This window comes from Podarcis raffonei, chromosome 12, assembly GCF_027172205.1.
Source record: "Podarcis raffonei isolate rPodRaf1 chromosome 12, rPodRaf1.pri, whole genome shotgun sequence".
NCBI lineage: Eukaryota > Metazoa > Chordata > Lepidosauria > Squamata > Lacertidae > Podarcis > Podarcis raffonei.
In genome coordinates this window covers 58,441,662-58,469,595 of record NC_070613.1, presented here as the reverse complement: position 1 = coordinate 58,469,595, position 27,934 = coordinate 58,441,662, and the positions used below count along the sequence as shown (strand labels likewise).

The following is a 27,934-nucleotide window of genomic DNA, read 5'->3' as shown; positions in this document are numbered from 1 at the left end:
AAAACAGGACATCTCTATGCAAACAACATGGTTCTTCATGATCTTCCAGTGTTCTGAGGAAGCAAGGTTTCAGTGCCTTCCATTGCGTTATCTCCACACACAAATGTTTCTTCTTTGTATCCCATCCTAGGAGCTTAGTCTGAGGCCAAATAAACAGCAAGCCAAGACCATAAGCAATCTAAATTGATCCTGGAATATTCCTCCGTATATGTAAAATATGGAAAGCCTTCCTATTACATTTCATTCCTTGACACAGGATTTTGTTTTGTTTTTTACATTTGTGCAATGTTTGAATTTTGTCTCTTGTTACCAAGATTCTGTCACACTTGTATGTGACAAAGAACCAAATCTTGAAACAGAGCCGTGCAGATAAGGTGACGCTGGTTCTTAAGGGTTAGTGGCACATACATGAGGTCCCTTACTTTCACGAACATCTTGCCTGTTGTAGTGACAGGCATTCTGTTAATTTATTCTAGAGAGGAAGTTGACAATTTCAAGCGCGTTCTCTTCCTTTGTATTTCTCCAGTTGCCCATTTTACTTTCCTTCCTTTTTATTTATATACCTGTTCTTTTTTCCATGTTCTGCCTATTTAGTTCTCATATTCGTTCACAAACTAATGATGTGTCCTGGGTGCGCTGCCATGCATCGAAACAAACTATGTGCATATGAGAACTGAATGAGATCTGAAAGGAGAAATTGCCTCCTTTGACGTGCTCTGCAAGAGCGTACCAGCTCAATAAAGACCATAGATGGGAAAAAATATACAGGCATATGTGAGGTGAACTATGGAGTAGAATGTACCCTGTCAATGAATTAGAAAATATATTCTAGAAAACAATTCTGTGCTGGCTAGAATATTCGGCTTGCTGTAGTATATGTTTTCTATCCATAGTTTGCATAGTAGCCTCTTCCAACTAAGGTATCTTTTCAGGTTAAAATTCTTCATATGAAAAACAGGTTATAATATCAGTTGGGTTAGATTTATGTATTATAATATTCTAATCTGCTTCTAAGAAAAATGGAACAATACGATTTTGTTACGAGTTTTGAGAGTTCAGTGGAAGAAAGTCATAATTGACAATAGAGTTAGGGGTGAGTCCTGGGGTAGGAGATTTGTAGTGAAATGTAGTCTATGGTGATAAGAAACTGTCCCTTTCAATCATTTGTAGTAGAGTTAATGCAGTCTGCATTATTAAATGAATACTGCATAAACATACAACAGCAGAAGCTAGATTTGCCAATTTGCCCGTTATTCTTAGTTCAATTTATGAAAACAAATAAAAGTAGGAGAAGCTGCCAGAGCTATTTAAACAGTGTTCACCTCCCCTTTTCTAGGGGGCGGTGGCGAGATCACACTATTTAATCTGCCTGCAAAATGTGTGTTTGTTTGACAGCCTGAAGGGGGGGGGGAGCAGGGGGAGTATATGCTCCTGCTATGCTGCAGTCTGTCTTCAGGTTGCCACCATGGCTGGGCAAGCGAAGAGAGGAGCTAGCCAGACAGTCATGGCTCTGCCAGAGGCGGTGCCAGCCTGCAGAATGGACCATGAGACAGACTGGGGGAGGCTCTTTCCCCACTACTGCCAACCTTCTTCCTCCACAGTTGTCAGGAACCGTGGTGTAGGTGGAGATAGTGCATCCCTTTGGGTCCCGCTGCTCCCATTTTCTGTTCACATTTTTGTATTTCCATGAAGTAGAAACCAACATAGGACTTCTATATGTGTGATGTTTTGACCTAGAATGCAAATGAGGCAATTCAGGGTCTGTTTGCTGCATGCATCTTGCAAGGCAATATATAGGCTCCTGTTTAGAATCACAGCTCCTGCTTTGTGTCCCAGCAGCCATGGTTGTAAAGGAGGGTTTGTGTGAATAAATTCTGAAATATAAGAAACCAGCTGCCAAGGAAATAACTGTATACTTAGCCCTACTACTGGCTACTGAAGGAGAAGTTGATCTTACACAGTCACTTTAAACCAGGCCTGCATCAATTGTGACCCCTCAAGCTGAGAAAAGCCCACTAGCCATATAATGTAGCCTGCCAGAGATATGGCAGCCCACCTCTTTCTTACAGTCCCAATAAAACAGCAAAAAGAGGAAGTTTATGAAGCCCCTGGTGAGTCACCTTAAATGGCAGGTGAGCTGCGGTAAGTGGAACTGAGTGTACTTTTTCCTTTACAACATTCACAGTGAACTACCAAATACTGTATGTCTGATTTCTCTGATATTTTCCTCTTTAATTTCTTCTCTCTCTTTCTCTTTTTTTAACAAGTTGCATCAGTGCAACATAGACAGGTTTCTTCAATTTTAAAATCTGTGTGATGGAAATTCTGAATCGCAATTAAAATCACTTTTGGCAGGGGGCATTCTATCATACTCTGAGTTGCTTGTCTTCCTGTTGTCAGAAATCAATAAAGCCGCTTTGGGGGGGAAACAAAGAAGCAGGCAATGAAGAAGGAAAAAAGCCGTGATCAAAACTTGGCGTTTGTACACACTTAAACTGAATTATTAAACAACCTAATTTTAAAACTTCAGAAATGCTGTCAGCACACAGGCATCTGCATCTCACTGACAGACTTAAATAATTGCCTTGGGGGGGAAATATGAATCTGCAATTCACATTTTCAATTGGCTTTTTAAATTGTCATTTGATTTATATGTTTTCTTGGAATGACTTCGTTACATGTACAATAGAGAACTTATACCTCTTTCATTAGGTCAGGAATTAACTCCTTAATAAAATGTCTAAAAGTTCAGATGAAGGAAAGTGACACCTTTGAGTTCAGGAAAAAGGCTGGGGAGACAGGCATGATAGAAGTTTATAAAATTTTGAACTTAGGAGAGGGGGGTAATTATAAATTTTAATTCTTTTTTCTGGAAATATCTGAACACAGTGGAATTGACTGACAGTAGAAATTTCAGTATTAACAGAAGTACTTCTTCACACAACACACAACATGAAATTTACCACTGCATGTTGTCTTGAGGCTGAATTGTGTCTGAATTGGGGATCCCTCTTACTGTCTTGGAACTTTAGGAGGAACATTAGGTAAATGAATTTAGATTAGTGTCTAGTGGCTCTAGTTTTACTGCTGGAACAAAATTTATCCTCAGCACCCAAAGAATCGGCGTCTGTCACCGCTTGCTGGCTATAGGACAGTTAGGTGTTAAAGGGGAGAGGTTGAACTGGGTTCCAAGTTACAACTTATCCTGCTTCCCGTCTCTAACTGCCTAACTGCTCACAGAGTAACCCTCAATTGATTGATTGATTGATTGGTTGGTTGGTTGGTTGATTTTACATATATGCCACTTTTTCACAATGAGCAATGCCTAAAGTGGCTTTCAAGCAAACATTTGAAATATTAGAATATAGGACATTGGAAATTCAAGCATAAAAAATGCAGAACATGTCAGTAAATTCAAAATAACAAAAACCAACAATTTAGCAAAGACATAATAAATTCAATATTACACACACACACACACAGTGTAAACTTAAGTACATAAATACAAAGCAAAAATGAAAGTTAACCGAGAATAAAGTTTCTGGTACCAGTTTTGCTGCAGCCGAAGAAGTATGGCTTAAACACAGTTCAGAGGGGAGAGTAGATGACATACAGTTGAGTCCTGCACCTCTCTTCCAGAGAAGGCTGACAGCAGCAAAAAGCAAATGTTGGGGAGAGCAATGCTGGTCAGTCTCTTCTCCTGGAAGTATGAACTTACTGGTGCAGGTCTTACTGCATTTTTGCAATAACTAGGCTGGAGAGAACCAAGGTAGCTGCTGCCTTTCCCTTTTGTGAAGTAGGATTGTGGAACTGGCAGCAACAAATAGAAATTGAAGGTAATACACTGGAACTCTTCTAATTGGGAATATGAAGTAGCAGTTGGGTAACCATTTCACGTATTGCTAGCTTGCCATGGTGTATGCACTCAACAGGAATCTACAGCCAACCGTGGTTCCTTGATGAGTGAAGCTTATATGATACTTGTGTTTGCAGGTGCGTGTTTTTCACATTGATCTGTTGTATTTTTAGCTAAGCACTTAAGACTTAAACTTAAAGTTCTCAAACTTTTTTCTCTGGACCACACTTTCACAATAAAAAAATTGCTGAATGCCTCACTGATTTTTTTTTAATTGATAATAAATACACTGGAAAACAAAAAGAAACAACTCCTAGCAGTGCTTGATAAATAATAATAATAATAAATTATTTATACCCCGCCCATCTGGCTGAGTTTCCCCAGCCACTCTGGACGGCTTCCAATCGAGTGTTAAAAACAACACAACATTAAATATTAAAAACTTCCCTAAACAGGGCTGCCTTCAGGTGTCTTTTAAAGAGAAGATAGCTGCTTATTTCCTTGACATCTGGTGGGAGGGCGTTCCACAGGGCGGGCGCCACTACCGAGAAGGCCCTCTGTCTGGTTCCCTATAACCTTACTTCTCGCAATGAGGGAACCGCCAGAAGGCCCTCGGTGCTGGACCTCAGTGTCCGGGCTGAACGATGGGAGTGGAGACGCTCCTTCAGGTATACAGGACCGAGGCCGTTTGGGCTTTCAAGGTTAGCACCAACACTTTGAATTGTTCTCGGAATTGTACTGGGAGCCAATGTAGGTCTTTCAATGTAGGCCTCGGCGGCCGCTCCCAGTCACCAGTCTAGCTGCTGCATTCTGGATTAATTGCAGTTTCTGGGTCACCTTCAAAGGTAGCCCCACGTAGAGCGCATTGCAGTAGTCCAAGCGGGAGATAACTAGAGCATGCACCACTCTGGCGAGACATAGAACGCAACTACTTTTATAATATGATCATGGGACATCCAGAAAGTATAAAGCAATGCAGATATAGTAACATGAATTATTCCCAAAATATAATTATAAACAAGCCTCTTACAAACTCAGTGTGAGGGGTGAGCTTGCTTTTGCCAGGTAATCTAGGTCTAATTTGAGACAACTCTCATCTCCTCATTAGTTCAAAGAAGGCTTTCTCTTTTCTGATCTTTCATATTTTTCAGAGTTGAAAATCCCTATTTACAACAACATGTCATGGAGAACTTTAGAACAGCCATTGCTATTCTCCAGCAGTGTTCAAACAGCTATTCTGGATGACAGCTCTGATTGTCCTCAGTATCACTTGATGTTCTTGCTCTCATTTTGAAAAGATATCTATCCATATTCCACAGATTTTTTAAAAAAATGTTTTGATACTGTACTACACTGAAATGTTTAAATAGTTCTTTGATTGTCCTTGAATTTTTCTGCCATACTTGCCATCCCTACACCCTTTGTGAACCCCTGGCTTAAGGCATCTTGGGAGAACAGCTAAAATGCAGTGTTTGAAGTGCCTCTTGGCGTCCCATGATACTTAATCATGTTAACAAGCAATGGAAGCATTTATTGCCAATGGAAGATTGTAAGCAATATAACATCCAAGGCACGTGTATTTATTCAATCTTCTGTCTTGGCCAGCAAACTTCTACATCACAGCACTATTGTAAGAAATAATAATAATACACATGTATGAATTATTGCTGAGTTTCCAAAGACTCTAACTCTGAGATCATTATTGATAATGCAGCCCCATCTGTGGAGTTCTAAAGGGCATTAAAAGTAATCACTTTCTATATTCTGTTATTTTCCCTTTCTAGCTCTCATTTGCGAAAGACTTCCTATTTATAATACTTGCTGTTTAAGAAAACCAAGCACAATTTGAGCCATAGCTATGAAAATAATACAGTTATTGACCCTTTTCCCATCAGTTAACTGCCTCTATTTAGCGAGAAAACCTTTGGTTCTAGTTCATACTGATGTGAATCATTAACATGCTAGGAAAAGATCAGTACCTTGGATAATTACCGTACTTGCTAAGTAACTTTTAAAGTATAGAGAAACTAAAGTGCTAAGAGCAAAAATATGGGAGGAAATCCAGTTAGCAAAAAAAATTAATTTCTGGCTCTCCTGGATGAGCAGCCTATATGATCTATCAGACTTTATTATGCTGCTTTCAAGAATTAAGATGTTTCAGATGACCTCATAACTTATAAAAGGAAATGGCCCCAGCTGTGCTGAAGTGCTGTTTTTTAATATAAAATATTTGAAGCTTGATGTGTATTTTAACTACAGCGGTGCCCCGCAAGACGAATGCCTCGCAAGACGGAAAACTCGCTAGACGAAAGAGTTTTCCGTTTTGGAGGTACTTCGCAAAACGAATTTCCTATGGGCTTGCTTCGCAAGACAAAAATGTATTGCGAGTTCCTGCGGGGTTTTTTTCCTCCCCCCCTTTTTCTAAGCCGCTAAAAGCCGCTAATAGCGCTAATCTGCTAATCTGTCAATGGGCTTGCTTCGCAAGACGAAAAAACCGCTAGATGAAGAGACTCGCAGAACGGATTCTTTTCGTCTTGCGAGGCACCACTGTATGTTTGGTGTAGGGACAATTATTACTTTTCATTATTTGTTGAAGGTGGAAATGAAAGCCTTAAGGACTGCCAAAGCCTTAAGGCAGAGCTTTCCAAACTTTTCATGTTGTTGACACACTTTTTAGACATGCATCATTTCGCAAAACAGTAATTCACTTTTACTAGCAAACCAGAGGTTAGACTAACCCCTTTCCAGGCCCAGGAGGAGCATGGGGAGCCTTGGCGCAACAAACCTACACACTGCAGCTGACACACTAAAGTGTCGTGACACACAATTTGGAAGGCTCTGCCTTAAGGACTGCTGAGGCCTCCTAGCCAATTCAGCTTGTTCCTCTGTTTCAACATTGTGGTATATTGCCAGATCACGATGTTTGGCTGGTGATACATTGCAATGTTGAAAACCTGACATCGCCCAGCCTTAACTGGCGCCATGCTTCCCTTTACAGTAATGGCTGGTGATACCCAGGTGGTGTAATTCTCTCGTTCTTTTTCTTTTACCACCAATGTTCATTATCCTTGTAGTGACTGATATTGACTGTATTTTAATTTATTTTTCTTTTTAAGCCTGTTGTTATGTTTTACTTGTGTTTTTCATCTTGTTTTTGCAAACAGTCCTGGAAGCCCTGCTGAAGGTCAGTGCGTACATCGTTTAACGAAATAAGTATTTCTGTCATTTTGGCACAGAGCTATGCTGTGCTGTAGGAAATATCTCCGTGTAAATAAATTTGTTACTTGGTTATGATGTCAGGTTCTTGACAGCTTCTCCCTTTCCTTCCAGCTGTTCTGAGAGCATGTGCTGATGGAGGTGCTAATCGTCTGTATCATATCACAGAAGGAAGCCATGAGAGGTACATCCATAATAATCTGTGCAGATAATTTCCCCCTTTTTATCTTCATGAAGAGCACTGATGAACTTGCATTTGCAGCTTTCTAAAAGCTCTTGGCTCCATGGGTTGTTTCCCCCCCCTCTCTCTCTCTTGCAAGGAGGGGGGTCAGAAACACAGATCTTGTTCAACATGAGGCTGCTGCTGCTGCAACTGGCATCTCTTTGTCAAGTCCTTCTGTTCTCTCTTGTAACATGTTGGATCACTAACCCTCTGTTGTGATGCTGTCACATTGTGTGTTTTCCTGTCCTGCCAGCAGCACTCAGTGATGTGGAGCAAGGGACGCGGAGCACACAGTGTGATGATGTCACAACACAGAAAAGTTGTACTACACATGATGCGAAAGAACTCTATGTGGGATGCCATTTTTTGTAACTCTGCCTTTTGATTCAAGAAGTAGGTTAAATCTGTACCAGAGGATCTTCCTGTGCTAACAGAGCCCAATGATAAATGCAGTAAGTTATAACTTCAGTAAGAGGACTCCAGATAATCCTTTTCCTCAACTACATCTGAAGCTGACAACAGCTGTCACTGACTTAACAACCTTGCCCGCCCATCCCAAATGGGTTTTTTAATCTATAGTTCTGCGTAAGTGTTTATAGTTCATATACAGTGAAAGAGGCTTCCACCCATTGTAGTGTTGCAAAACAATGCATTTGATAACCATAGGGCACGGCTAATCCATTTTTATTGTTCTAGTCTAGAGGAAGGTTCCACATGATTAGCAAGTATCCTGATAACAGTATGAGTTATTGTAACTTTATTGAATTGTATTAATTGTTTTGATGAATCTGTTGCTCTTGTTATTTATATGCCATTGTGTTTGATATTATAATGATTGCAATGTTTGAGGTTTTAAAAAATGCTATTGTGATTATTGTGAGCATTTTTGAGCTCAACATTTATCGCTGGAAAAGCAGAATGCAAATATATATCTTCATCTGAAGATCTCAGGGCAGATTAATATGCTGTGGCATATTAAAGCAAATAAAATCATATCAAGATCAAGATTCACCTAGCAAAAATGAAGCGATACTACAACTCTTAATTTTTTAAAAGCACAAATTATTATCATTATTATGTATTTATTTATACCTCACCTTTTTTCCTGACAAAGGCCCAAATATATAATTGGTTGTTTTTGAAGGAGCTTTCTTCTAGAATTGGGAAAGGATTTATGTAATTTTCTCTTCCATAATGGCTTGTGAGGTTGACAAGTTGCCCTTTTCTCCAGAGTTGTATGTTTCTTCCTTATAGTCTCACTCCTTCTCTTTCAATCTTTATATAGTGATGCATTAACTGACAGGCTTAAGGCACATGGAGGAGGCATCATAGGTGATGAGTGGGAATGTTGCTTCTGAGCCCAGCTCTTAACTGCTAACCAATTTTGTTATACTATGCTAACCCTTTAAAGTGGTATTTAAATCCTCATAGAAGAATACAGGTAAGGAATCATGGCTCTTATCATTCTGCTACTGTGTTTTGCATAATAGCTCTCAGTGTAGCAATTATGGGAATGATTTGTGCAAAAGAAGCACTGTGCCTGTGAAAAAAATCTTTCCCCTTCTGCATTTAATAATTCAGAATGTCTGTGTAATATTGCGACCTCTAAAAGCATGGAGAAGTGACAGCTGATTTCTTAAGCGGACCCAGCTTTTAAACTGAGCTCATCGCTGAATGGCCAGTAACATCCACAAATAATGACAGAGGCAGAGGGCTCTTGTTTAAAGCTGCCTTATCATTGTGAATGGCAACACAGATTTTGGCAGGAGCCTCCTCTTATTTATTCATTAGAGTTCTAGACTGTGGTATCAGAGTAGCTTGAAGCAATTTTTCTAAATGTTGATTGTCCTCACCCCCAGAGTCTCGTGGTTTAAAGGGTTCTTATGCAGTTCAACCACTCTATATAAGTAGCTCCATTACAATCCTTCCCTTACACAATCCTATTTGCATGAAGTGCATAAGAAGTGAGTTTTGGGAAAGTCTCTGTCAGAGGAGGCAAAGCTTAAACTTAGGTTACATCCACACCAGACATTTAAAGCACATTTATACCACTTTAGTTGTCCTGGCTTCCCACAAAGAAACCTGGGATTGTAGTTTACCTCCAACAGCTGCAACTCCAAGCACCTTTAACAAACTACAGTTCCTGGGATTCTTTGTGGGGGGGGGGGGAGCCATGACTTTTAAAGGGGTATGAGAGTGTTTTGAATGTGTGGTGTGGATGTGACATCAAATAACTCCATCTTCTCCCCGCTTCTTGTTTTTAGCTTCATTAACATGTAATTCTGAAATGTTGGACCCCCTTCAAACTGGTGCCAAAATTTTGTGATTGCTTTTGCACTGCAAACTCTGTTTGGTACTTCATCCCAACCTGAGTAATTGATACTCAAACCGGGGGCCACAGGTATCCCTCCAAAAGCCAACATTGTTTGATTCATTCCAAAACTGTGTCAAACTTTGCAATACTTTCTAACTCTTCTGCATCACAAATCCTGCTCCCAAAATAGGAAATTTATACTAAAAAACTGAGTTCCTAGTTCATGCCATTGTAGCTAACTGCACTCAAAATCTGACAATGTTTGATTGGCTCCAAGCAGTGCAAAAGTCTGGCACCGCTTTGAAGTGAATCAGACAATGTTGGGTTTTGAGAGGGTACCTGTGTCCCCCGGGGGTACAGAAATTGATACTCAGTTTGTTGAGAGCTTTAAAACACAGGGTTTGCGATACAAGATGGCACAAAACAAGCACACAACTTTGACATTGGTTTGGAGGGGATCCAAAATTTCACAGTTACACGTTAATGAAGCTCTCATTTTTCTTTCTTTCTGCAAACCCTCTTTGCTTTCTGAGCCCTTAAATTCTGGATTTAAGAAAATGTGGTGGGGAGAGCCCTTAGCTTTGTTTTGACGGGGGTGAGAGAGTTCTTCATGTCCTGACATAATGATATAACATGGTTTCTCTGCTAGCAGCAGACACAAAGGTGAGGCTTGGGGCTCTGATGATACAATTTCAGTTTGACATGTGTGCCATATAAGTGAGCCAGAAGTGCATGATGTGCTGTGAACCCTTTGGCCCTCAGCCCCTGTGCATTTTCCTGGCCACAGAGACAATCTGCTTTCCTGCATCTGGATTTTGTTCTGGTAGTCAGCACTTCTTTGGGACAAGCATAATGCATTCTGCAGACAGAATCAACTGGGAAATAATGTTTTAGATAGCTCATTTTATTTTCAAACTATTTAATGCGCACTATACAAATACCACTCTTATGGAATAAACATAATTATTTTAAAACTCATTAATGCACACTATACAAATACCGCTCCTATGGAAAAAATGTAATTATGTGTTAAATAAGTTCTCATAAATGTAAATAGGTAATTCAAGAAAAACTAGATGGTTGTATCGCAAGTGAATAGAATTATTCACTCTTCATAGACTTGGCCCTTTAAGCATTCTTACCTTGGGATTATATTATATCATCAAAGTTCAATTTTTGTACAACAAATCCAGCTAGATTCTGTTATTTGCCTTTAAGGAAACTAAGCCTGCTGAAAAGATTATTAATTTACTTTTTTAACATGTTCCCCTTCACTCTCATTTCTCAATGCAGTTTTAATAAAGTCTTGTCTTCTCAGAGAACACTGACAAATTAATTAGATTTTTTGAAAGAAACAAAGAAGATGGGAAAAAAACCTCAGCTTAATCTCCTCTTCTTTAATTTTCTCCCCCAATTTAGAGACCTGTTACTTCGATATTTTTGAAGCAGGCAAATATCCACATACTATTTATTAAATAGTTCCCACTGTTTCTTTTGGAAGGCGAAGTGATGCTCACAACTAGGAAGCTGCAACTCTTTCCTCTTGACTCCAGGCCAATATCCCCTTGCTTTACTGGAAAAATCCTCCTTCTCCGACAGTTACCTAATGTTTTGGAGCAGAAATACATTTTGATTTACTACTAATTAACTGTGTGGGTACAGCAGCTTTGGAGCACACACAGATAACTCCTCACGAGCAGAGGCTACCACATTCTGTTTAATATCACAGAGCATTGATATATAATGGGGATCGGGGGTGCCAACTTGAATAAAATATTGGAGGGGAGATATGCCCCACCCCACAAAATTGATCACATGACACAGTGCACACATACCATTTCAATGGCAATGGGGGGGGGGAGGAACGCCCCTCAATTGTTTTATTGGGAGGACTGAAGTGTGTGTCTGTATGTGTGCATACTTTGATAAGGCAATTCCCAGTTCAGAAAATATTAAGGATGAAAAATAAATTAATTTGCACCTCCTTGTCTAGTATATGAATTGGAATGTAATTATCCTCCAAAATTTAGAGATGTGAAAAATCCAAACGTAATTATCCTTTGGATTTTTCACATCTCCAAATTTTGCAATACAGCTCTCAGCTCAAAAGAAATGAATGAAATTATGTAAGAAACATTTAGAAATGTGTACCTTGTGGTAAAAACAGGCAAAGTAGATGTAGAACTCTAGGTATAAAAATGTTAACGTTGGTTGTAGCCAGGTTTTTTATGTGTGTGCACCTGATCAGTGAATGAGGGCTCTCCGTGTTCCCTTAAGTGTTAAAATAATTGGGGAACCTTCATTCAGTCTAGATTCTAGCAAATACTCTTACATAATGGTTGTCAGCAAATCAGTCTCATTCCCACTTATCTGTAAGTAAGGGCTCATCCATACTTCTGATTGTCCCGCCTCTTCCCCTCAGGAAAAGCTGCAGTTTACCTGCCAAATTGGAGTTAACAGCAATTGGGTTCTCTGCAGGTTGCTGTTTGTTCTGATTCTGTAGTAAAGAGCGTGTTTTCCTGAGGAAAGCTGCAGGGCAAACGCAAAACTGCTGGGACCTGTACCTAGAAAGTACAAGAGAAGAAAACCTCTTAGACTTGTGCTTTCTAGGCTGTGGGTGAGCCTTAAGACTTACTGAATTCAGTGTGCTTACTGGTGAGTAGTCCTGTATAGGTTTATGCCTCTTACCACTTACTAGGTCATCCATGGGGAAAGCTCTTGACCAAAAACTGGCAGAGGTAAAATTTCTGTTTTCGGTCACTCTTGCCCGGGGCTTCTGTTGCTGGAAATCTTCTCTTTGACCAGAACTAAGAGCACCCAGTTGTTATGGCCTTGCTTATGGGAACAAGTAACTTTCTGCTCATGATTTGCTTCCTACTTCTACGTAGTTTATTATCACTCCCTCTTGACTGTAGAAGAATGAGCGGGGTAAATAGAAACATACTACACAGTGTTATTGATTGTAGATTTCCTGGTTATAAAATGGAGGATGTGAAAGCTGAAGGCTGTGAGAAATGCAATTACTGTCACATAATTCTCCTTTCTGTGTCTTCTAAAAAGAGCCTTATTATAACTTTAAAAGGCAGGAGTCCTGGTGTTTGAAACCCATCTATGAAGCTCCCTTACTGAATCACCCTGACCTTCTTCCGGATAAATGTTTGAATAAATGTTCATTAAGCCCAGAATGTATTTTATTATTGGCAGCAACATGCATTAGTGGGATGTTTTTCTTTTTACAGTTTTATGCTCCCTTTCCAAAGTTCATGGTGGTGCACAGTCAAACAGGTAAAGACAATTGTAGATGCTGAATAAAATAACACACAGTACATAAGAACGACTCTGCTGGATCAGACCAGAGGTCTGTCTTAGCACAGTACTCTGCTCCATTCTGGCCAATCAGATGCCTATCAGTTGCCAAAGCAAGAAATTATTTGCCACATCATGTTGATGAGTTGGCTAATAGGTTTTCTGCTTTATGTATGTATGATCTGCTAATGTTTTAAAGGGTGCTGGAAAAGCACCCTTAGATGATGAAGTAGCTGAACCCCGGGCAGGACTATGCACATAAAGGAGCAAGGTTTTGCAGATGGGACAGACTCTTATCTCAGTGGCTTCTATTGAACTCCAGAGATCACAATCTGTGCACTTCCAGAGATCCGTTTCAGGCCTTCCAACACTTTCCAGTTCATCACAGTGATCAACTTTTACTAAATTAAAATGAAAGTGGGATCACCCCGCTGTTTTCTGAATATGTGGTTTCCCTTTACTAAATATTATGAAATTTCAAGTGTTTATTTCAAGTGCTAGCAATTTTTAGAATCTGATACTATTTTTCTTGGCTTTTTATTAGGTATAGCTTCTTAACAACTTATGTAACTTCAAAGTGAGTTGTATTCATTAAAAATACCAATGTCTGCCAAATCATTGAGCTTAAAAACTGCAGACTTAAGCAAAGGTTAGTGCTTGGCATCAAGTGACATTTATTAAAGGCAGTAGGTCAACAAAATTGTTAAGCTGTGTGAGCATATTAGACATATGCAGATTCAAAATAAAATAAATTTTTGAAGAGATTATGGAAGGTAAGATGGAAGGTACATTTGCTAAGAATTTACTGTGGGATTCTTGATATTAAAAGGCAATATAACAAGCAATCCAGAAGAATGCATTCGCTGTGGGTAAAACCTCAGCACCTAGGACTTGCCGATTGCATGGTCGGCGGTTCGAATCCCCACGGCGGGGTGCGCTCCCGTCGTTCGGTCCCAGCGCCTGCCCACCTAGCAGTTCGAAAGCACCCCCGGGTGCAAGTAGATAGTAAATAGGGACCGCTTACCAGCAGGAAGGTAAACGGCGTTCCGTGTGCTGCGCTGGCTCGCCAGATGGCTGGCCACGTGACCCGGAAGTGTCTCCGGACAGCGCTGGCTCCCGGCCTATAGAGTGAGATGAGCGCACAACCCTAGAGTCTGGCAAGACTGGCCCATACGGGCAGGGGTACCTTTACCTTTAAGCCAAAAATTATCTATTTCCAGTCTGGTAGTCATCAGATGCCCTGAACCAAAGAGCTAACAGTTATGTCCGATTTATTTTAGGACTGGTGGAAGATCCAAAGTCTTGTAGGGCTCCCCCCCCCCCTTCCAGACCATATAGCACATATATAAATTCTGAAGGATAGTTCAAACAGCTGAGTTTACTCAGAGGCACTGTTGATTATAGTAATAATATTCCATAAAGAATGTTCATAACAAAACGAAACCTAAACCAAAAATGTTAGAAACTGTTCCGGGTTAGCGCCTCCGGCAATGGCGGATTTCCTCTGATCGGGAGGAATCTGCTCCGTGGAAATTAGGGTCTGGACCGCCACGGCAAGGCGGAGACCCACTAAAAACCACAGGCGGGAGAAGCCTGTGGACCTGGGATTCGGCTGGCACCTTTTGCGCCTCCCCTACTCGCGGGGAAACCCGGTTTCGGGGATCCGGAGCGACGTGGGGTGAGCAGCGCGGTGCTTCAAATCGACTGCTTCTTTCACGGAGTGAAGCCGCATTGCTGTTGCCGGAGAGCGCTGACTTTTTCCTGTGGACAATTGGACTTTAAACAACTACCCGTGAGTAGAACGGAAAATTGGATCTTTAAACATCTTAATTTGGCACCGAAACAGGAAGGTTTCAAACAGGAAGTCCGCCTTCCTCTTTTGTAAATAGATTGAAGCAAAGGCGCTGCAAGCTAAAGTCTTGGAAAGCCTCTTCTAAAGGATTAAATTTACATCGGTTAAAACTACTAAACCCCCCTTGGAAGCAGGAGAAGAGGGGGGAAATTTTAGATTGCCTAAGCCTGCAGGAGAGAGAGTGAAGAAAGATAAATTACCAGCGTTTTGAACCTGGGAACGGGCTGCCAGTAAGATCGACGTTTTGGGAAAGTTCATTGACTGTGAATAAAACGTATGTTGACAGACAGTTAAATAAGAGAAATACATTGTTTCCATTGTTTCCTTTTGCACTTAAAAAGGAGCAAAAGGAGCTGAAAATTGGAACTAATTTTGTTGATGGATCTGCGTTTAAAAGGACGGATACATATAGAAATTGTTTCCTCTAGAGGGAGCTTTTGAAACGGTTGCAGGAGTGGAGCTGGGGAATTTTCCAGCTGCAGAGATTAAAGACCGTGAGAATCAGAGACCTTGGACAAGAATGTCGACAGAAGAAGCCTTAGTGATTGCATTTTGCAAGATAAGTGCTTTATTGGAACAGCTTCATGAGAAGACGGATGTGATGACTACTAAAATTGATAATTTGGGACAAAAAATCATTGATTTGGGACAAAAAGTGAATACCTATACAGAAACTACTCAGGAATCGATTCAGGAATCCACTTTGACATGGCAAGTTGTGGAGAAGACGAGGGAGAAAGCTGTTGTTGAACCTCAAGTAATACAAGTGGAGAGAGCCCCAGCCGTTCAGAGGCAATTTGATGAATATAAGCTGTTGCCTTCTACGATTGAATTTAGAGAAAGCCAGATTTGGAGGGATGGAGTCCCGCTTGGATTGGAGAAGGAAAGTTGGATAGATCCCCTTATGCAGGGATGCTCTGGCTTTTGGGATCTGGATTTGGGTCAGGGGGAGATTGGAGTTGTGGGGGCCTTTAGCTTCAGAGGGATTTTGAAACACGCTCTGAAATATCTTATGGACTTTAGTTTTGACTATGGAGAATGGGCTGACCTGTCGAGAAGGAATAAAGACATTGTTAGGTTGGAGTTTCCCCGAGATCTACTCCTCAGCGCCAAAGGAAGGAAATTAAGAACAAGATCAGCAGAAGATAAAGTTAAGTGCATGTATAAATATGAAGAAGATCTGCAGAAGGGACATGGAAAAGAGTTAAGAGCCTCGGACAGAAGATCACCAGGTTGATGGACCATATGGAATCGATAGAAAGGACTGACAGAGTCCGAGACCAGGGAGAAGAGACGGTGAAAGAAGATTGGAAAAAAGTTTAACATTTATTTAGAGAAATATTGTAAAATTAATGAGTGTTAGAAAAATGTTGTAATGAAATTACATGGCTTTAGTAGAAACGTTATAAGGAGTTAAGTTCAAATAAGTTTTAGGGTTTTAATGGTAAGATAAGGTTAAAATAAATCAAGACAATTAAATGACAGAAAACAGTGAAAGATGGGAAGGATTTGCTGAAATAATTAATAACTAGAATACAAAAAAGGGAGGTGTGAGGAGGTCGATGAAACAAGTTAATGAAAGACAAAGATATGGAAATATTGGATGTGTTTTTTAAATTATATTTTATTAATTTTCCATACATTCAATCCACATTACAATTTCTGTTAAATTTTCCATTTTTGACTTCCTTCGGCTTCTCTGCCAATCATCCAAATTCAAACTTCTTTAATTACACATTTCCAAATTTTACTATTGCCTTTATACCTACCCCCCACTTCTATTTTGCCTTTTTACAATATTTCTTATTCTGTTACAGAGCTTCTCTGAATGCCACTAGCGTTATTGCATTATCACATACATTCCCAATATTCAACCAATTTTCCCCAGTCCTTGATGAACTTTTGATCTCGTAGATATCTGATCTTCCCAGTCAGTTTATCAAGTTCTGCCTAGTCCATCAGCTTCATTCTCCACTCCTCCAACGTTGGTATTTGTTCTTGTTTCCATTTCTGGGCCAGTAGTATTCTTGCCGCTGTTACTGCATATTGGAAAAGTTTGTGGTCCTTTCTATTTATTTCATTACCAACGATTCCTAAAAGAAAAGCCTCTGGTTTCTTAACAAATGTATATTTCAACATTTTTTTCAGCTCAATATATATCAACTCCCAGAAGCTTTTCACTTTCTTACATTCCCACCACATATGATAAAATGTACCATCTTTTTCTTTACATTTCCAACACTTCTTACATGTTTTGTACATTTTTGCAAGTTTTACTGGTGTGATATACTTAAGGAAAAACAGAATAATCTGAGAATTAGGTCGGTCCCTGAGTTGGAAAAGGACAGCTTGAGTGATTTCCTTATGAAGGAATTTGCAGAATTTTGGAACTTGGATGCTAATCAAGATTTCAAGATAGTAACAGCCTTCAGACTTGGAAAAGGAGGGAGAAAGAACAGAGCGAGAGACTGTCTGGTTACCCTTCGATCGAAAGAAGAGAGAGACAAAATATTGAGCCTGCACTTCCAGAAGTCCTTGGAAATAAACGATTCAAGAGTGGAGATATTTAAGGACATTCCGAAATATTTACTGGATCTTAGAGCTAACTACGGAGATTTGGTGGCCTTGCTGAGAAGTAACAGAATTGTTTTCAGGTGGGAATTCCCTCAAGGCCTATCCTTTACTTTTAAAGGGAAAAAGTTTAAGATAAGATCAGTGGAAGATAAGGAAAAATTCCTGAGAGACTACGAAGAAGACCTGCAAAAAGAGGTTATAGAAGAGCTAAGAGCTTTGAAACCAGGAGCATTAGACAAAGTGCCACCATCCTTGGGCTTGGACAAACTAGAAAAAGTGATACCACCGTCGGAACAAGAGGAATTATTGGGAGCAGTTGGAGGAAAGTAGAACAAATACACCATGTCTCTGCAATTATTAAGCTGGAATATTCATGGACTGAACTCCCCGGAGAAGAGGAGGAAAGTTTTTTATTTATTGAAAAAGGAACAATTGGACTTAATTTGCTTACAGGAAACACATGTGACAAGGCTACATAGGAAAGTACTGATTAATAAAAGATTGGGACAAGAGTTTATTTCATCAGATAAGGTTAAAAAGAGAGGAGTTGTAATTTACGCCAAAGAGAGCCTGTCACCGAAATTTGTTTTTAAAGATGATCAAGGAAGATATGTGGCAATTGAAATTCAATCACAAGGAGAAAAATTCTTAATAATAGGAGTTTATGCACCAAATGAGGGGAAATCTGAATTAAGAAATTGCATGAGACATTGTTAGACTACATGGACTATAACATCATTATGATGGGAGATATGAATGGAGTGGTATCTACTAATATGGACAAGTCGCAGAGACAGATTGTAACTAAAGACGTCAGACTACCAAAAACCTTTTTTGAATTGACTGACAATATGGACTTGACTGACATCTGGAGAACTAAGAACCCCCTTAGAAGAGAGGGAACATTCTTCTCTGAAGTCAAAATGACATGGACAAGAATTGACCAAATATGGATAACTAGAGGACTGGCACCTAAGACTCGAAAAGTGGAAATTTGCCCAAAAACCTGTTCCGACCATAACGCGGTGAAGATGGAGATGAAACTAACACCAATCGGTTCTTTCAGATGGAGGATGAATGACACCTTATTTAGAGATCAAGAAGTTACCAAGAATGCCCAAAAAATCTTGAGAGACTATTTTGAGATAGATTTGAATACTACGGTTGAAAAAAGAGTAATCTGGGACGCAAGTAAAGCGGTTATGAGAGGGTTTCTGATTCAACAGAACGCAATAAAGAAGAGAATTCAAAATGAGAGGAAAGATAAAATTCTGGAAAAAATAAAAGAAGGAGAGAAGAAATTAAGAGCGAAACCAAAGTCGCAAGAGATTCTGAGAGAAATAAAGTTATATCAAGTACATTATATGAAAATGATAAACCAGGAAGTAGAATGGAAAATCAAACAGATGAGACAAAAGACATTTGAATCGGCTAATAAATGTGGGGAACTGCTAGCTTGGCAGATGAAAAGAAGACAAAAATTAAACACTATCACAAATTTGGATGTGGATGGAAAAAACATACAGAATCCGTTGGAGATTAGAAAGTGTTTCCAGAGATATTTTAAACAACTATATACACAAGGGCCACAGAAAGAGACTGAATTAGACCAATTTTTAAGAACAAACGGACTACAAAAAATCTGTCAAGAAAATAAGATAATGTTGAACCATAAAATTACAGAACAGGAGGTGGAAGGTGCCTTTCAGAACATGCAGTTGGGTAAATCTCCAGGGCCGGATGGCTTAACCTCCAAATATTATAGATCATTGAAAGACTGGTTAATTCAGCCACTAATGGAGGTCTGCAATGAAATTCTGGAGGGGAAAAAGGTGCCAGAGTCGTGGAAGGAAGCCTACATTACACTTATACCGAAAACTGAGTCTGAAAAGACACAACTTAAGAACTACCGTCCCATATACCTGCTTAATGTGGATTACAAAATTTTTGCTGATATTTTGGCTAATAGATTAAAAAAGGTATTAGTTGAAGCGATACATAAAGACCAAGCCGGCTTTCTCCCAGATAGACATTTGTCTGATAATACGAGGAATATAATTAATATTTTGGAGAAGCTGCAAGTGAATATTAATACCAAAGCAGTTTTAATTTTTATAGATGCAGAAAAAGCCTTTGATAATATTTCTTGGAATTTTATGAAGAAAAATCTTCAGGGAATGGGGGTAGGCCAAGGGTTTGAAAATGGTATAAGTGCAATATACTCAGAACAAAAGGCCAAGTTAATAGTTAATAATGTGATGACAGAGGAATTTAATATAGAGAAAGGTACACGACAAGGCTGCCCAATTTCCCCGTTGCTTTTTATTTCAGTCCTGGAGGTTTTGCTAAATATGATTAGAAGGGACCGGTTGATTAAAGGCATTTAGGTCGGAGCCAAACAATATAAATTGAAAGCTTTTGCAGATGATCTAGTTTTGACGTTACAGGAGCCAGAATCTAGTACGAAAAGAGTATTGGAACTGATTCAAGAATTTGGTCATGTGGCAGGATTTAAGTTGAACAAGTAAAAAACTAAAGTTCTTGAGAAAAACTTAACACCAATTGAGAAAGAGAGGTTTTAGAAGGAGACAGATTTAACAATAGTTAAGATAGTAAAATATTTGGGGGTTAATATGACTGCTAAGAATTTAAATTTATTTAAAGATAACTATGAGAAATGTTGGATAGAAGTGAAAAAAGATCTGGAAATATGGTCGAATTTGAAACTTTCCTTGTTGGGTCGAATTGCAGCTATAAAGATGAATGTATTGCCAAAAATGTTATTTTTGTTTCAGTCATAGCAAATTTTGGACAAGATGGACTGTTTCAAGAAGTGGCAGAAAGATATTTCTAGTTTTGTCTGGCAGGGCAAGAAGCCCAGAATAAAATTTAAAATACTAACTGACGCAAAGGAAAGAGGTGGATTTGCCCTGCCAGACTTTAAACTGTATTATGAGGCAGCAGCATTCTGCTGGCTGAAAGATTGGCTGCTTCTTGAGAACACAGACATTTTGGATTTAGAAGGGTTCAATAATGTTTTTGGGTGGCATGCATATTTGTGGTACGACAAGGTTAAAGCACATAAAGCATTTAAAAACCATATTGTCAGGAAAGCATTGTTTAATGTCTGGATAAGATACAAAGACTTACTGGAAACAAAAACCCCAAGGTGGTTGTCACCAATGGAAGCAAAGGCTCAGAAAAAACTCAATATGGAGGCCAACTGGCCGAAATATTGGGAAATTTTGGAACAGGATGGAGACAAATTGAAATTGCAGAGTTTTGAGAAATTAAAAGATAAAGTGCGAGATTGGCTACATTACTATCAAATAAGAGAGGCCTACAATTTAGATAAAAAAACTGGCTTCCAGGTGGAAAAATCAAAATTGAAAACAGAACTGTTAGAACATAAAACTAAGATACTTTCGAGAATGTATAACTTGCTGCTAAAATGGAATACGCAGGATGAGACGGTTAAATCTGCAATGATTAAATGGGCACAAGATATTGGCCATAATATTATGTTTGCTGACTGGGAACAGTTGTGGACCACCGGTATGAAATTTACAGCATGTAATGCCTTAAGAGAGAATATTATGAAAATGATATATAGGTGGTACATGACACCAGTCAAGCTTGCAAAAATATATCATCTGCCCGACAACAAATGTTGGAAATGTAAGGAAAATGAAGGTACATTCTTTCACCTTTGGTGGACGTGCCCAAAGATTAAGGCTTTCTGGGAGATGATCTATAATGAAATGAAAAAGGTATTTAAATATACCTTCCTGAAGAAACCAGAGGCCTTTCTCTTGGGCATAGTCGGCCAATTGGTACTAAAGAAGGATAGAACTTTCTTTATGTACGCAACAACAGCAGCAAGAATACTGATTGCAAAGTATTGGAAGACACAAGATTTACCCACCCTGGAAGAGTGGCAGATGAAGGTGATGGACTATATGGAATTGGCGGAAATGACTGGCAGAATTCGAGACCTGGGAGAAGAGTTGGTGGAAGAAGATTGGAAGAAATTTAAAGACTATTTGCAGAAACATTGTAAAATTAATGAATGTTAAAATGATGTTGGATTGTAAATAAGTGGTATTAACAACAAAATTAATAAGACTATGTAAAAGTGAATAGATATTAGACGAAATTATAGAGCTATAAAATGTTAAGAAACAGAGTGAAGGTAAAGGAAAGAGGGTAAGGATTTGCTGACTTGATTATGTAAACGGGAATACAAAAAGAGGAGGTGTGAGGAGGTCAAAGAAACAAGTTAAGGAGTTTAAAGTTATGAAAATTGGTACTGTTTTTAATTTTTTCTTATTTTTTATTTGTTTTTTGAATGCAGCTTTCTTATTACCATTTTTGTAAGTTGTTTTTTTTATATATATTCTTACTTTTTCTTTTTTGATGTATTTCTTTTTCTTTCTTTTCTTATGTGGTTCTGTATTTATGTTTTTGTAAAATTTAATAAATATTTTTTTTAAAAAAACTGCTTCTCGTGAATAGACTACACCTGTAAGCAACACTTGTGCCTTGTAACAATGTTCTGGGTGGGTCTCTGAAGACTCAGGTTTAAAAACATTCAGTTCCGGGCCCATGGCCCTAGCACAGCATTTTTACATCAGCTCCCCTGCCACCCAGCTGGTCCCCCTCGCCCTGTATTTGGACCTTGGGCTCTTTTCTGACCTTGCCCCTGTGTTTAGACTTTGGAGTGCTATAACACACTGATTCTGGGACTGCTCCTGCTAACTCTCAGCTGCTGTGCCCATGCGCCACCTAAAGCAGGACAGTGGAAAACCCGGGATCTCTGCAGGAGTGCCTGTTCTGCTGCCAGGAGGGTCTGTTGCTTGGGATGAAACATGGCCCATCGGGTGGCCAGGAAGGGGAGAAGCTGACAGGGAAGATACAAGTCTCTCTGTTGCCTCTAGGCTGTTACTGGCTTAACAGATCCCTGTTGAGTTCAGATGCTGAATTTCCTTGCTCAGCTCCCCAGCCTCCCCCCCCCCACACCTTTTTGCTGTTGGAGGGCAATTCCATGATGGATTGGGATGTACTTTTGAATGTGTATTCAATTACATATTCCACTGAAGGCAATGTTGTGGTGATAGGGCACTTCCATACTCCTGTGCACACCTGGCTTCGGACTTGCAGTCCTTTTTACTGGGAGGGGGCATTTTCCTTGCAGGTTAAAGGATCTTGTGGTGAAACCAGGCCCTTAGAGGTTCTACTCCCATGGGTTTCTTAAACTGCAAGCTTGCATTCCCCATCCCCGTTTAAAGGACCACATGGAGGGAGAAAACCAGAGAAGGAGGCACTTAGGTTCCTTCAGCCTGACTCCCAACAGGAGACTTGCAACTCTGCACTGAACTTATTTGCACTGTGTTAAGTGCACCACTCAAACCTCACTGATCGGTGAAGCAGGATTTTTTATCTATAAAGTAGGACTTTCCTGCATACCTGTGAGATCTCCCCAGTCTATAAGCATCCTCTCAAGCGCATAGGAAGTAGCCAAAGTACAAGGTGTAATTATGAGAGTACACATAATTCAGATTATTTAGAGTTTTATTTCCATGTCTGTATTAAGAATTTTTAGAGTACATATGTATGTGTGTGGTTATGTGTGTGCGCGCATTTGCATATATGTATATATGTATCCATTCTCCTCAGCCATTTTTCCTCTCCCAGCTCTGCACAGCTTTTTGCAAGAAGCAAAAGCATTTTACTTCTACCTTAAAGAATCTACATCGAAACACATAACCTCATTTTGAGAATCTGCTTTGAAATCTGTTAAATATATTGTTAATAAAGTCAGCATCTTGCACATTCAGATACAAATGAATTTATCTTTAAGCCTTTTGCAAATATTTGTTTTTAATCTGATTTTGTTATTTCAATTTTATATATTCCCCCTCCTTCGGTTTATTCATTTTTAAATGTTGTATATTGCAATTCCCTTGCTGAAAATAACCTCTAGAACGAATAAATGACACTTTTATCTCTCACCAAGGTTGTACATTGAAATTGGTAAATAAGAGCTCAATAAAAAGTGACGCTTTCTTCCCACAGATTTTTCCAGTTAAAGGAATTGGTCCTTATGCCTATATATTTATTGTTACATTAAGCTGCAAATTTTTATGCATGTATTCAGTAAAGCTTTCATAGTGTGCACTATGGGAAATATAGTTTCTAAGAACTTTCTGTTCTGGAACTTTGATACAGAAACTAAGTCTTAGCTGGAGGTGGTAAAGGACATCTGGATAGTTAAGTCCAGTCAAAGGCGACTATGGGGTTGCGGCGCTCATCTCACTTTTGTAGGGAGCTGATTACATGTAGAGCTTTTTGCTTATAGTGCCTACTCATATTACTAATAGAGTGTAAACTTATATTGCTATGACAATGCTAACTTTGCAATTTGAAGGGAAAGTTTTTGCTCTCCCTAGACAGAGGAGGAGAAGCGTCGAGACGCTTCAAGAAGCACTTCTCTTTTGTCCTAATTACCCATATAAGGAAATAAGGTCATGGCCTAACTGCCGAACTGTGGAGGATGCACCTGCATGGCCCCCTCCTGTTGTCACACCACATCATGCCACCTCTGAGCACGAGGCACCCATGCCCCTCTGCACCAATCTGACAGAAGGCCACGAGGCACCCATGCACCCCTTGAACCAATCAGGAACAGACACACAAGCTGATCACGAGCTATATGCAACAATGTATGGGGAATCAGGGTGGGGGTAAAAGTATAAATGTTATTGCCTGAAGCTATGTGACGCAGCCAGTTTTCAGAAGTTATTCTGCTGGTTGCCTGCTGCAGTGTTATTCAATAAATCTCTTTTCTTCGAACCTTCGTTTCCCTGGAACCTTTGTTACTCTCCGCGACCTGGGGTTGGCGGGCCTGCTGGATCCCAAGGTGAAAAGGGGGTTCAGCCTACAGCTTGGGGGCTCGTCCGGGATAAGGCCCCCACCCCACAGGGGTCCGGAGGGCCAGGCCCGACCGCGGTGAACAGCCAGGACCGGCGTCTGCAACCTCCAGCGCGCACCCTGCCAGTTCGTGGGGGGAGATCGCTACACCGTGCCTGCGTGGAGACACCGGTCGGGGGAGAAAAGAGGACAGCCGGCGAGGGAGTGGTCCGCAGCGGAGCAGGTGAGCCCTAAGGGAAAAGTAGGGCAGGAGGTCCGATCAGCCTCCACTGGCCGTGGCAGTAAGGTGCCGCCAGTAGGGTAGAGGGAGAAGGGATTTTGTGTTGTGGAGCGTGGAGAGTGCAGGATACTCCAGTGAACGGATGAATGTGTGAGTGGCCGGGGCTTAGCATCCCCTTGGTCAAGCGTGTGTAGGTCCGTGCGGTTCTTGGCAGCGCGAGCTCGTCCAAGCCACGGACTGTAGCGAATCCCGTGTGTTTGAAGAAAAACCCTGTATAGGAGCGGAGTATCCTGTTAGAAATGGGGACTGCAGGCAGCAAAGGTACCCCCTTACAGTGTTTCCTGGACAATTGGAAGGCAGCCACGAAGGATGATGATTGGGGCTTTAAGTTGAAGAAGGAGCGCCTCAGGACATTATGTGAGGTAGATTGGCCCACCCAGGGAACAGAATGGCCATCGCAAGGGACGTTTGACCTGCAACTGATAAACCCCCTGTGGCGGAACATAATTAAAATCCATCCAGACCAAATCCCTTACATTTCCACTTGGAAGAGAAATGTAGAGAACAACCCGCCCTGGCTAAGAAATTGCCGGACATCCATTGGGCGAGGTGCCCGACTATGTGCAGTAAAAGAAAAACCAAAGCCCCCTGTCCTCCAGGATCCTGAAGAAGAAGAAGGAGGGATATTGAGGCCTCCACCCCCGTATGCCCCACCGATGGCACCCCCAGCGCAACCAGCTCCGGCCCCGCAGGGACGTATACCACAAGCTGCGGGAGGGGCGCCAGGGGGGGGAAGCCCAGAGGAACACAAGGATTCGAAGGATGAGGACGAGGAAGAGAGTGATGAACAATTTAAAAGGAGGCTCGAGGAACGTATTAAGAAAGGGAATAGATGGTCGAAGCGGGATGATGAGAAGTTAATGAGAGATGTTGAACCATGGCGGAATGAAGCGGATGTGTCGCTACACTTGCTGGCAGCAGCAACGGCAGGGCAAATGAAGCAGCAGAGAGCCTTGTTGAATGCATGGGAAGTGGCAAAGGTGCATGAGGCAAAAGTAGCAAAGCTAGCCCCTCTACGCCGAGTTTATGACCCACCGGGACCCCCGGGGCCAAACGGGGAGCAAGCACCGCGGACATACACCGTCCAACATGTCCCTTTTACCAGTTCCGATGTGTGCAACTGGCGCAACCAAAATCCCACTTTCGAGGAGAATCCAGCAAAGATTATTAAGCTATTTGAGGGGATTTTTAAGACGTACAATCCCACTTATGATGACGTCCAGTACCTCCTGGACTCGCTCCTAACTACAGAAGAAACCAGGAGGGTCCATGCGGAGGCGAGGAAACATTTAAGGGAAAATGGGGTAGGGGATGACAACATGGATCAGACATATCCATCCACCACCCCAAATTGGAACTACCAGGAGGTGGGAGGTCAAAATGCCCTGAATACCTATCGCCAACATGTTTTGACTGGGATGAGGAGAGCCTCCCGAAAACCCACCAACTTGATGAAGGTCAGGGAGGTAATGCAGGGGAATGATGAGGCTCCAGGAGCATACCTAGAGCGCCTGAAAGAGGCTTACCGCCAATATACCCCAGTGGACCCAGATGATGTTGCAAACGCCCCTATTATAAAGGCAGCTTTTGTAGCACAGGCGGCCAGCGATATTCGCCGAAAAGTCCAAAAGCACGACGGGTTCATGGGGCACCCCCTAGAATGGATGTTAGAAATAGCACAGAACACCTATAACCAGAGAGAGGAGGAAGCTCAGAAGAAGAAGGAAAAATACCAAGCCAAGAAGTTGATGGCGCTCCAGGCAGGAACCCCAACAAAAGGAGACACCCAGGGAGGAGGGCGAGCCCGACTAGGTCGAAACCAGTGCGCCATTTGCAAGCAGGATGGGCACTGGAAGCGGGAATGCCCCCAAGCAAACTCTAAAGGAAGGGGCCAAGGAAGAGGGAACTCAATGAACCCCGCAGCTGAGCCTTGGGTACCCGGGAGAGGAAGAGGTCGAGGGCAGGGACGCCCTTGGCAGTCGCCTACCCCAAGAGGACCCGCAGGAGCCATGAGTCTCCAAGAGGACCAGTATTAGGACAGACCGGGCCCAACTGACTTAGGTTCCCATGAGCCCACGGTCAAAATGAAAACTGGGAACCGAACCTTTTCTTTCCTGATTGACACGGGAGCTGCCCACTCAGTATTACCCACAGCTATATCCAAACCAACCCAACAAACAATCACCATTGTAGGGGCCACGGGCGAAGCACAAAAAGCACCATTCCTGCAACCGGTCACATGCAAACTGGGAGGACACACAGTCCAGCACAAGTTTCTTTACATCCCCGAGTGCCCCATTCCACTGTTGGGTCGAGACATGTTAGCCAAATTACAAGCTCAGATTGCCTTTTCCCCCAATGGGAAGATTGTCATGAACACTGGTCCTGTGGGAGAACTATCCCTAGAAGTCCCCTTGAGGGAATACTGGAGGTTAATGATGGTAAAAGAAGAGGAGGGCCAGATCCCAGAAGTAATTTTGCAAGGAACAAACCCCTGCGTGTGGGCTGAAGGCAATCCTCCAGGAATGGCAAGGAACATCCCCCCTATTATTGTGAAACCCAAACCCTTCGCAAACCCCGTGGCAGTAAACCAATACCCCATCCCACGAGTAGCTGCAGAAGGAGTATGGGTCCATTTAGAGCGGTTACTCCGTCATGGCATTTTAAGGCAGTGCCAATCTCAATGGAATACTCCACTTTTGCCAGTAAAGAAGGAAGATGGCGGGTACCGTCCTGTCCAAGACCTTCGATTAGTCAACCAGGCCGTGGAGACCCTCCACCCGAATGTGCCAAACCCATACACTCTGCTCAGCCTTATACCACCCACTGCACAGTATTTCACTGTACTGGACTTGAAAGATGCGTTCTTTTGCTGCCGCCTAGCGGAAGAAAGCCAGCCCTTGTTTGCCTTTCAATGGACAGATCCGGGAACTGGCACCAAAGTACAGTATACTTGGACCAGGCTTCCCCAAGGTTTCAAGAACTCACCCACCCTTTTTGGAGTAGCCTTGGCATCAGATTTAGCAAACTTCCCTACCAACCCCACCAGAGTTTTGTTGCAGTACGTAGATGACCTTTTATTGGCCTGTTCTGACGAGAACACGTGTCTAAAAGCCACAACGGAGCTGTTAAATCACTTGTCAGAGGCCGGATACCGTGTCTCAAAGAAAAAGGCCCAAATCTGCCAGCCTACCGTTAAGTATTTGGGGTTTGATATATCCCACCAGCAACGCAAATTAAGGGATGAAAGAAAGCAGGCCATACTCCAAATACCTGAACCTAAGAACCGCCGGGAACTCCGCGGATTTTTGGGATCTGCAGGGTTTTGCAGAATATGGATACCTAATTATAGTAGCATTGCTCGGCCCTTGCATGAATCCACA

At 41.3% G+C, this 27,934-nt stretch overlaps 1 protein-coding gene across 12 annotated transcripts in view; it reads left to right on the top strand.

Annotated features, from left to right (window-relative positions):
• The window catches only part of TPK1 (thiamin pyrophosphokinase 1), a 259,313-nt gene that overhangs the window by 83,775 nt on the left and 147,604 nt on the right, over positions 1-27,934 (top strand). For 10 of the 12 annotated variants that reach the window (XR_008327150.1, XM_053359643.1, XM_053359639.1 and 7 more), the window contains one exon: positions 7,187-7,256. The exons of the other annotated variants lie outside the window; for them this stretch is intronic. Coding sequence is in view for 7 of the 10 variants with exons in the window: in XM_053359643.1 (XP_053215618.1) it covers positions 7,187-7,256 (70 nt within the window). In the remaining 3 variants the exon portion in view is untranslated. The remainder of the gene's footprint in view (positions 1-7,186; positions 7,257-27,934) is intronic. 12 annotated transcript variants of the gene reach the window in all.